Source organism: Leucoraja erinacea, chromosome 18, assembly GCF_028641065.1.
Source record: "Leucoraja erinacea ecotype New England chromosome 18, Leri_hhj_1, whole genome shotgun sequence".
Lineage (NCBI taxonomy): Eukaryota > Metazoa > Chordata > Chondrichthyes > Rajiformes > Rajidae > Leucoraja > Leucoraja erinaceus.
The window spans coordinates 39557392-39569303 of NC_073394.1; the positions used below are offsets into that span (position 1 = coordinate 39557392).

The 11912-nt window shown below is 44.0% G+C and overlaps 1 protein-coding gene across 1 annotated transcript in view; it reads right to left on the reverse strand.

Moving 5' to 3' along the window:
- The window catches only part of LOC129705948 (protein inscuteable homolog), a 230274-nt gene that overhangs the window by 153645 nt on the left and 64717 nt on the right, over positions 1–11912 (reverse strand). The window contains exon 3 of the mRNA XM_055649883.1: positions 594–646. Coding sequence (XP_055505858.1) covers positions 594–646 — 53 coding nt within the window. The remainder of the gene's footprint in view (positions 1–593; positions 647–11912) is intronic.

Below are 11912 nucleotides of genomic sequence, written 5' to 3' on the forward strand. Positions count from 1 at the left end.
AATCCAAACAGTATTCTGGTAAACCTACTTTGCACCCTCTTCAAAGACTCCACATCTTTCCTGTAATGGGGCAACCAGAACTGTACACAATAACCCCAAATGCAGCCCAACCATAGTCCTATAGAGTTGCATCATGACTCCCTGACTCTTATATTCAATGCCCCGTGCAATGAAGGCTGGAATACCATATGCCTTCTTTACCACCCTATCTACTTGTGCTGCCACCTTTAGTGAGCTCTGAACTATGGACTGCAAGATGCCTCTGCTCATCAATGCTATTAAGGGTCTTGCCATTTTAACTCTATACTCTCTCTTTACATTCAACCTGCAACACTTCATATTTGCTCAGGTTAAACTCCATCTGCTGTTTCTCAGCCAATTTCTGCAGCATTCTATTCACCTGTAATTCCAGGAAGCTTTGTATTAGTGCTCCGAGATCCCTTTGCTCTTCAACAATCCCCAGGGCCCTACCCTAATGCGAGTCTGAATCTGATGTTGAGGTCTTTTTACAGCAGAAAGCAATGCAGAAACGTTATATTTAAAAACTCAGAAAATGTCAGACTTTGTGCCGACTGTAGTAAACAGAAATGTACCTCTCGGTGATTGCAAACAGTTCTGTGCATTTCTCGATTAAAATCTTCCCAAACTGCAGAGAAATGGACAAGAAATACAACAGTGAGCATAATGAAAAGAATATCACAAGCTATGACAGCTGAGTGCTACTGAATTTGTTCATTTCTAAGCAATCCCTGACTTTACTTTGAATATGTCAACTTTACATTTGCACAATCTGTTACGGGAAATCGCACTCAGTTTAACTTTATTTGGAAGAAACGGAATCAAAGGATCAAGACAATGTTTTTTCACCAATATTTTACAAAAGCTACACCTTTGATCATAATTTTAATTCTCTGAACAATTCTTAGTGTCCACGCCATCTTGTTCGAGACTAAAGCCAGACTGATACTGTATGAGAGGTCGCGGAAGCAGAAAATGCTGGAAACACTCAACAGGTCAGTCAGCAGCTGCGGAGAGAGAAGCGGAGTTAAAGTATAAGGATCTCTCATTGCAGTCTCCAACTTTCTTGTTTTTTTAATCTCAGATTATTAGCATCTGCCATTTTCTTTTGGGTGCGAGATTTGAAAGTGTCATATCTTTCTGCTGAAAATAAGACTCCAATAAGAAATGAACTGGACAATGCCAATGTGAAAGGATCCTGCTGCACCAAATAGTCCATAAACATAGGTTGGTGGTTTACTAGACAGGGGGGGGGTGAAAGCATTCACTAGCAGAAAGGAAATATCACACTGAGATCGGCATAGAGAGCATGCATAATTATGGTTAAGGGTGAGGAGGTCAATTATGAATAAATATGAACAACTTTGACTGATAGATCGCTAATAGATTTGTATTAGAACAATTATAATGCCATTTTTCCACAGGTCTGGATACCCAGACAGCTGGGTATTCGCTGAGCAGTCACAGAGTCATTATGAAGTCACAGACACTATAGGACTGAGCCATATAGACTTAAACAAAAGCTTTTAAACCGAAAGAATATTCATTCTAAGGAAGGAAACAGATTTAGACAAGAACCATGCTTCTGAGTAATTTGATGAAAATCATACTCGTGTAAATGTTGAGAAAGCAAGGGGAAGATTCAAGAAACTGCAGATGCTGGAATCTTGAGCAAAAAAAAAAAGTGCCGGAGGAATTCTGCGGGGACAGGCAGCATCTGTGGAGGGAATGGATGGATAACAGAAGATGGACACAAAAAGCTGGAATAACTCAATGGGTCAGGATGCATCTCTGGAACAAAAGGAATAGGTGTCGTTTTGGGGTTGAGACCCTTCTTCAGACTGAGAGTCAGAGAGACATACACTGTGATAGAGAAATATTGAACAAATGAATGAAAGATATGCAAAAAAGTAACGATGATAAAGGAAACAGGACATTGCTAGCTGTGGGCTCGGTGAAAACAAGTTACAGACAATGAGACTCAACAAGGCGACTTTGAAGCTGGTACAACCACATGGGTGAGGGAGGGACAGAGAGAGGGGATGCAAGGGTTAATAGTAAGATTAAACGAGAACTTACCAGTTTGAAGTTTGATCTTTATTTTATGAGGAGCTACGATGAGGGATTACGTGAAGACCCCGCCAGCACGCATGCGTGACATTCTTCAAAGCAGTGGTGTGAAATCACAGACAACAGTAGATGAATTAAACACAGTAAGATAAGAAGAACTAGAATACCAGTTGACCTTTATGATAGAGGGCGGGAGCGGAGGGCACGTAATCCCTCATCGTAACTCCTCATAAAATAAAGATCAAACTTCAAACTGGTAAATTCTCGTTTAATCTTACTATTTTACTTCGGAGTCACGTGAGTGACTACGTGAAGATTTTAAAGATCTGTGATTTCATGCCGTGGAACGAGTCCATGCTTCACTCACTGCCTTAGTTGAACAGGGGAGGAAGTATGTTATCATATTCAGACATGAATAATGACAATAGTAACCTCCCTCATCCGGGAGGAACTATGAACAGAACTTAACATAGAGTTCGTAAATATCCCCGATCTGGTAATGGGTTAGTACTAAATGTGTGGAAAATTGCTAGATTGACCATCCTGCAACCGCTAGGATGTGGTCCCGCTAACTTCCATAACCCTGCTGCTGAGGTTGTTACAGCCTTGGTGGAGTGATTTGAAATGTCAGTATTTACTCCTGTATAAGCCAGACCCATAACCACCTGAAGATGGTCTGTAGTGATACCTTCTTTTGAGGATAGATGTAACTAACAATATTGCTAGTTCAGAGTCTCTAGGCTCTAGTGATCTAACATGCTGGTGTAGATGTGTGACCATACACAATCGAAGGTTCATGGGATATGTGAACATCTAGTTTGAGATCTGGTGCCCCTGGTCTATACTGCTTGCCTAAGTCATAACATAAGTGTTATTTAGCCTGCAGATATAATCATCCTATCCAGTCAACGTTTATGTAATGACTAGACCTTAGTGCTGCATGCAGGACTATGAGCATAACCACTTATAAGTGAGTTAGCCCAAGGACAGGGATGTAGCTGGAGCCCTTCAGTGAAGCGACGCAGCACAACGTTAACGCCCCATATCTCTGCGTCCCTAGGCCTGGGAGTTTTCGAGTTGCAGATTTCCTTCATAATCTAGAGCTCAGAGGGTGACCCCCCCAGAGTGGATTCTACTCCTCTCAGCCAGTATGATGAAGCACTTAGGTATGGTAGATGGCACTTTAGACATCATGATTTGTCAAGCCCTCATATGAGCCTGAACTACAAGACGTCAGTCATCCGTGCCGAATATGTAATATAATTATAAAACAAACACCTCCCATCTCCTTATGAGGAAATATTGATATTTTTTGGTGCTATCCCTGCATCTGCAGTGAGCACGTTCATGGTTGGTTTAACAACCCCAGATGCAGGAACTGTCTTCTCAGTCTCTGTAATACAAAGAATTGATTATATCATGCTGAGGATGGTTTCCCACGTCACGGCTAGGCCAATACTTGTGTCTAGGATAACCATATATGGTTCTATCATTCCCCACATCAGTGGGGACCATGGCTGGCTAAGCCCGGCAGGCATTATAAAAATGCTTGAGGCGGGAACTTGCTGAATTTTGCAAACCTGTCTGATGAGGCAGAAATGGAGGAAGACATAAAAGAACATTCCTCCTTAGTGTAGCTAGAATGTAACCAACACTACTGATATGCCACATATTTTCCACTGGTGATTGAGCCTGGATGCAAGTTTCTTGGTCTTTAATGTTCACAATGTATTTTAATACTTTCTGATCCAACACCCATATTGTGTACCATATTGAGGTTTGGGTAAACTATCACCGGATATTTTGACTTGTTTGCACCCATGTAAACAGACATTTGCCACCACCGAAGTGTATCAACTTGGACTAGAGCATGCAGATTAGGCATATTGGCATAAACCTTTAATCCACAGAATGCACCCAGTGTCTATAGGTAGTTGATACCATGTAACTGAGGAATTGGTAACACTCCCATCCACATCTGTAACTAGATGGCATGAGCAATTTCTCATCCTGAACAATAGCATCAGTTTGTAATTTAACTGAAGATTTAATGAGTGGAATAGCATAGAGCTGGTAACAATGACCACATGGTACTTGAGTGCTTACTTCTTTTGCATGCTGTATAGTTCTGATTGTGCAAAGGCCTAAATAGCACAGCTGTAAGCCAATTATACTTGATGAACAGAAGGTTGCTTGATCAGTTTTGTTACGGGCGTCAATTAATTCCAATCCCTTACATCAGGGCGGAGTTCCAGACGATTAAATAGAGTTAAAGGTAATCCCAATCATCAATAAGTTCAGTTGGTATCAACTTAAATTTATCTGGACAGATGAGAACCCAATTTCTCAAATGGGCTTTGTGGCTGATACAGCTAACTTAGCAAAATACAGTGTTTAATCTCATCCAGATAGTTCTTAACAATATTTTTAAACTGAGCAGCCGAAGCACTCATTTAGTAAATAACCTGGGAACTGAAGTTAGCCTATTTTGCAATGTTCTAACTGTATCATTGCCCCATCCAGTTAAATTTCAGATATTTCCGGTGCCTTGTGAATGAAGCTGACCCCATGGGAATTAATAGTCATGAAGTTTCAATGTCTATACTGCACATGCAGAAGGGAGTTTTGTAGGCAGCCCTGAAAAGGGTGCTGCCACAGGCTCTCGAGGAGACCTGCGCTGATATGGCCCTCCCTGGCCAATTAGGATGGGTAAAACGTCCGAGGATGAACCCATGTCGGAGGGGACCCTCCTGGCCTGACTTCAGTCTAGGCCTTTCAGTCTCCTGTTTTAGCTCTTACCCTCCTCGGGCAGCCGGAGTCTGAAGTCGCCGCGGGCTACCCGCTCTTCTGCGGTCCTAGCCGTGTCTTCCACACGGTCCCCGTAGCTGGGGTTTCCCCCAAGCACGGTTCTACCCGTGTTCTTCGCAAGGTCCCTGTAGCTTGGTTATCCGCAGTCTTCCCACGGTCCGTGAAGCTGGGTTACCCGTGGTTTTCCTGTGGTCTCTGAAGTCGGATTATCCGTGGTTTCCCGTGGTCTCTGAAGTCGGGTTACCTGTGGTTTTCCCGTGGCCTCCAAAGTCGGGTTACCTGCGGTCTTCCCGCGGTCCCGGAAAGCAGGTTACCTGCAGTCTTCTGAGGTTCCGTTCTCCCCGCAGCCAGGCTTCTTCCTGCGGTCGGCTTTCCCCACGGCCCTTGTAGTTGGGACCTAAAATGCTGGCGAAACTCAGCGGGTGCAGCAGCATCTATGGAACCTTGTAGCAGGGATCCTTGCAGTGTCATATACTTTAATTCCCCCCCCCCTCCCCCTCGGCGGTCCCTGTAGAAGGGAGCCGGGTGGCGCTGGGGTTCCGACCTCTGACCTCCAGCAGGAGCTCTGAACGCTTCCTGCAGTAAAAAAGAGACCTGAAAAAGTTAAAAACTTACCTTCAGGTCCGAGCTGTTGGAAGCAGAGCTCCAACAGCCTGTCGTTTGCGCAATGCGAGAGATGATATGTCGCGCATGCGTGCTGGCGGGGTCTTCACGTAGTCACTCACGTGACTCCGAAGTAAAATTGAGGTTAAAGAAATCAATGTTCATACCACTGGATTGTAAGCTATCCAAACGAAATATGAGGTGCTGTTCCTCCAATATGCGTTTGGCCTCACTCTGACAATGGAGGAGGCCCAGGGCAGAAAGGTCAGTGTGGGAATGGGAGGAGGAATTAAAGTATATGGCAACTGGGAGATCAGGATGGATGACAGTTCAGTTTGGGATCATTCTGTAGATTCAGGAAAGTATGAGTCAGTTGCACTCCACTGTCCCCCACTGCTGTCTGGAGGTTCATTCTCGGAAAACCCCCCACTTTGGAAAGTAAAGTCAGTCTGAAGAAGGGTCCCGACCTGAAACATTGCCTGTCCGTTCCTTCCACAGATGTTGCCTGACCCGGTGTTTGACCCGGACTCAGAAAGTAAAGTTATAGGGTCATCATGCAGGGAGCCACTCCTGTGAACAGTAATGTCCTTGCGAGGGAGGTGGGGGGAGCTAAGAAAATCGTCAAACGGTAAGATCACAGTACCATTCTTTATTTCAGCACATCTTAACACATTTCCAACATGTCATGAGTCTGTGAGAAGAAGCATTATAGAATCCAATTTAAATCTGCATCAAATTTTCATACCACATTAGTTGTTTATTTCATGTAATACCACTCAGCTAATTAAAATGCATGTTGAATCATTTTCTTTCTTCACACACTAGGCAATTACCGAGAAACAGGTCATGTTCCTTGAGCTGAAGCTGAAAACTATAATGTTGGTAACTAAACATCTGACATTTCCAACCACTCAATTCTTTCTTTCCGACCAACAATAGGAGACATTTGTATTTGAAATGATGTTTGGTTTTCGGTTCCCAAGTCCAACATAAACATTATTTACAAGTACTTACAAATTCATGTGCAAAGTAATTTTGAAGTGAGATTTTGAGCTTGTAATATATCGGGGAACAAAAAAACATAAAATAAACAGAAGGTAGTACAATCAATGCTTGTTATGTGCCGTTCAATTGTTTCTTCAGAGGCAGAATGTTCTCCGGTTTGAGCGTTGTATTTTAAACAAATTATAAATTTCAATGCAAAAATACTTTCCAATAGAAAACTAAATATCACCTCTGAATTGGTCTAGGCACTTCAAAGGCGTTTAGGGGTGTATATTTAAGGGGGCGCCATTGGTAGAGCTGCTGAAGGTACAGGAGCCTGAAGACTGCAACAACCAAGTTCAGGAATAGCTACTTCCCCACAGACATCAGGCTATTAAACCTGGCTCGGACAAAACTCTGATTATTAATAACCTATTATCTGTTATGTGTACCTTATCAGTTTATTTATTCATGTGTGTATATATTTATATTATGGTATATGGACACACTTATCTGTTTTGTAGTAAATACCTACTATGTTCTGTAAGAATTTCATTGTCCTATACAGGGACACATGACAATAAACTCACTTGAACTTGAACTTGCCTCGCAGCGCCAAGGACCTGGGTTACATTCTAATACAGGATCAGGAAAGTACAAACTCCATACTGGCAGTCCCCATGGTCAGGATCGAACATGCGTCTCTGGCGCTGTAAGGCAGCAACTCTACCACTGCGTCACCATGTTGCCCATTAGTAGAAATGTTATGCTTGCTCAGACCTGGAGAGCTTGGAGAGTGTCCACTGTCCATCTGGTGATATCATGTCATGGGGGAATTCAGAATAGAGTTTCTCTATCTGGCTATGGAAAAAAAACATTGGCGTTCCTTCGGAGTTCAATTAGGACCTCAAGGCTGGGAGACAATAATGTTAAAAAATAATGCAAATTGCTGGAGTAACTCAATGCATCAAGCTGCATCTCCAGAGAACATGAATAGTGTTGACAATCAATGATACTGTTTTAGCATCATCTACAATGTTAACTTGTTCACTTGCTAGTGAACTGTGCAGATTTCGTAGAAACAGTGAGGCCAGCATCTATCTCCCCAGTCATTCCAATTCCTGCCATCGATGGTCCAAGTCTCAGAGGACCCCACAGGAAGTAAGGAAGGTCTAAAGAAGGGTCCTGACCAGAAATGTTGTCTATCCATTCCCTCCTGAGATGCTGCCTGACCCGTTGAGTTCCATCAGCACTTTGTGTGTTGCTCCAGATCCAGGTCTTGATTACCCTCATATTCCTATTAAATATTTTCCCTTCACCATAAAACTATGTCGTCTGATCCTTGATTCACCTACTCTGGGCAAATCGAGGACCAGAGGCCATAAGTTTAAGGTGAAGGGAAAAAGATTTAATAGGTATCTGAGGGGTAATTTTTTCACACAAAGGATGGTGGGTGTATGGAACAAGCTGCCAGAGGAGGTAGTTGAGGCAGGGACTATCCCAACGTTTAAGAAACAGTTAGACAGGTACATGGATAGGACAGATTTGGAGGGATATGGACCAAATGTGGGCAGGTGGGACTAATGTAGCTGTGACATGTTGGCCGGTGTGGGCAAGTTGAGCTGAAGGGCCTGTTTCCACATTATCACTCTATGACTTTATTCCAACATCTGCAGTTCCTTGTGTTGCCAGGAGGAATGGAATTCCTGCTATCTGGAGCTCCATGTTTTCCAGGTTTTAGGTCTAAAGTAACATACAGTCCCAAGCACCATTGTATTGTGTTTCACCTTACCTGTTTCACAACCATTATGTCTGAGATACTATTTAAATATGCATGCAGACTGGCAGTCATCGAGAACTGCTGGAATTTGCATTTTAGCTGAAAGAAAATCCAATTTAGTCAAAAAAAAAGAAAGATTAGAGACAATTAATACGTTTTTCTATCATGTAGAAACAAAGAAGTGCAGATACTGGTTTACCACGGAAAACACAGAGTGCTAGAGTAACACAGCAGGTCAGGCAGCATCTCTGGAGGACATGGACTGGTGATGTTTTGGGTCAGACCTTTCTTCAGCCTTCAATGGTCCCAATGGTCTGGGGATTTCTATCATATCTGAATCTTGAAATTCTCTCACTGTCAGACGTGGTATCCAACTGTGGCCCGTACCCCACTAGTGTTATTGGCAAACGCACACCTGTTGTAATCAATGTTACGTGCAGGAAGGCACTGCAGATGCTGGTTTACATCGAAAATGCTGGAGTAACTCAGTTGGTCAGGCAGAATCTCTGGAGAGAAGGAATGGGTGACGTTTCAGGATGAGACCCATCTTCATGCCATACTTAGTTTAGTTTAGCTTAGAGATACAGCACGGAAACAGGCCCTTCGGCCCACCGAGTCCACACTAACCAGCCATCCCCGCTGGTTAACACTACCCTGCACACTTATACCAAGCTAATTTACCTACAAACCTGTACGTCTTTGGAGTGTGGGAGGAAACAGAAGATCTCGGAGAAAACCCACGTGGTCACGGGGAGAATATACAAACTCGATACAGACAGCACCCGTAGTCGGGATTGAACCCGGGTCTCTGGCGCTGCAAGCTCTGTAAGACAGCAACTCTACCCCTAGGACCAGTCTCATTCCGGTCTCTCCCTCTTCTCCCCTTTCCCATCAGTTTCCCTACAGAAGTGTGAAAACACACACCTCCAGATTCAGGGGACAGTTTCTTCTCAACTGTTATCAGGCAACTGAACCATCCACCACACCTCCCATCCACCTCATTGGAGACCTTCAGACTATCTTTAAACTGATTAAGAAGGTACTGCAGATGCTGGAAAATCGGAGGTAGACAAAATTGCAGGAGAAACTCAGCGGGTGCAGCAGCATCGATGGAGCGAAGGAAATAGGCAACGTTTCGGGCCAAAACCCTTCAAATCCGGCCCGAAACATTGCCTATTTCCTTCGCTCGTTAGATGCTGCTGCACCCGCTCAGTTTCGCCGGTCATTTTGTCTACCTCCGATTACCTACAATAATGAACTAATCTAATCAGCAGCAAATCTACCAGTTTTGTCTCAACATCAAGGATGAATAAAAACCTTAAATTCTATAAAATACGTCAGTGCAAAAGCTATAAAAAGTACATTTCTCTCAACTTGCGAACTAGATTCCTCATCGGTGACGTTAGTATCTCAATGACATCACAAACCAGCGCATCAATTATTTTCTTTTTAGACACACAATGTAGGTTAACAATCTTCTACCCTTGTGTTTCACATGCTGGGCATGAAACCGTGGTCTGATCCGCTGCAGAGTTTGCTTCACCCCTTGTATATGATCATTGATTCTTCCCTATTTTGTAAATCAACAGTGACTGCTTGACTGTGGAAGGATAAAATTAAATTACCTCGCATCAGCAGCAAGCAATAAAATCACAGAAACTGGCAGGTAGCTTTAGACTCCTTCCTCCATTGTTCCACTTTCGTTCCCAAATGGGGAATAATTAAATGGGCTACACATTCACAATGCTCAATTTCCTGGTCTTGCAAGAGATCATGTTCTCTCAAATAAGAACGTGCTATCTGACTGTTGTACCTGCCTCTTAATTTAGGACAGACTCCCTTCCCCTGCTTTCTTCTGAGTCAAGAATTTATCAGAGTCTCTTGCAAACTAGCTGGGTAGATATTGAAGATAGACACAAAATGCTGGAGTAACTCGGCAGGTCAGGCAGCATCCCTGTAGAAAAGGAGTAGGTGGCCCTTCTCCAGACATATATTGAGATGTTTTAGCTAGTTTAAGTGTCACTACACCAGTGTCACATGAGTAAACAGCCACACAACAAGGGTGGGATTATTTACAACCGAGTAGTGAAGCAATTAGTTCTCTGAGGGTGGTGTATTTGAGGAACCCTCTGCTCCCAATGGTTGTGGAGGTCAGGCCACAGAATTCAGGTGGAGACAGATAATTATTCGAACAATAATCTGGAACATCACCTATTCCTTTTGTCCAGAGATGCTGCCTGACACACTGAGTTACTCCAGCTTTGTGAGGGCCTTGGAGAGCTGGCACAGTAGAGGGGTTGAGGACAGCATGGATTGGCAATGATCATATTGAAAGTGGGACAGGCATGAGGAACTGCTGGTCTACTCTTGCCCCTCAAGGTTGGCTGTGGGAGGCGCCGCCGGGCACAAAGGCTGAGGGTGGCCGTGCGAGGAGAGAGGGATGAACCAGATGGAGCCGACGTCTGCAACAGGCCTTCATGGCCGGCTGCAGCTGGGACTGTAAGATGGTGCCAATACTTGGCGACTATTGCATATAGACTCAGTCTGCTGTTTCTGTGCCTTCTGTATTTAATCAGGGATTGTACTTACATATGGCAATAATCTTACTGATTTGTACGCAAACAAACATCTTTCACTGATAATTGTTAATTTGATAATAAAGTACCAGTGAACCATTTTTTCCGTGTCCTTCTGTTTGAAGTCAGCTACAAGAGATACTTACATTTTTACCAGGTTTAACCACAAAACCATCCTCATTGATGGTCTGATTAGTTTATGCCCTATACATTTAGGAGCCATGATATTTCTTGTTCAAATGAAGCTCACACACTATACACACATTGCTGGTAAATATACCAATGAGTGCCAAATAGCAGAATGGTGCAAGACGGTGTGCAATCTACAGTGGAGATTAAACGTACATAGAGAAGTATTAAACTTCAAGAACAAATAACTGACCGAGGTGGAGTTAGGAGTAAGAGTACATGGCAGCACCTCTGGGAAGAGGTGAGTGGTTCAGGAGTCTGATAGCTGATGAAGTGGGGATGAAGCTGTTCTTAAGTCTGGACGTCTGTGCTTTCAGGCTCATGTACCTTCTCCCAGAGGTAGAAGAGAGAAAAGGGAATGGTCAGGGCTCCAAGCATTGTTGACGGTACTTCCAGCCTTCCTGATGCATTGCACTGTGAAGATGGAGTGGATGGATGGAAGTGCTGAGCTGTGCTCGCCACTTTCCGCAGGTTCAGGTGGTCATGAGCAGTGACCATATCAGACTCGCCGAGTAACTGACCGTTAGTTTGAAGCATGCTGGGGGGGGGGGGTCGGCAGGAGATGAAGCCCCCACATCCTGCCCTGTGAACCTCCAAGCTTCCTTAGTGCTCACAGCTCTGCCACACAACACGGTGGCGCAGCTGTAGAATTGCTGCCTTACAGCGCTTACAGCGCCGGAGACCCGGGTTCAATCCCAACTACGGCTGCTGTCTGTACGGAGTTTGCACGCTCTCCCCGTGACCTGCGTGAGTTTTCTCCGAGATCTTCAGTTTCCTCCCTCACTCCAAAGACATACAGGGTTGTAGGTTAATTGGCTTGGTGTAAATGTAAATTGTCCCCAGTGTGTGTAGGATAGTGTTAGTGTGCGGGGATCGCAGGTGAG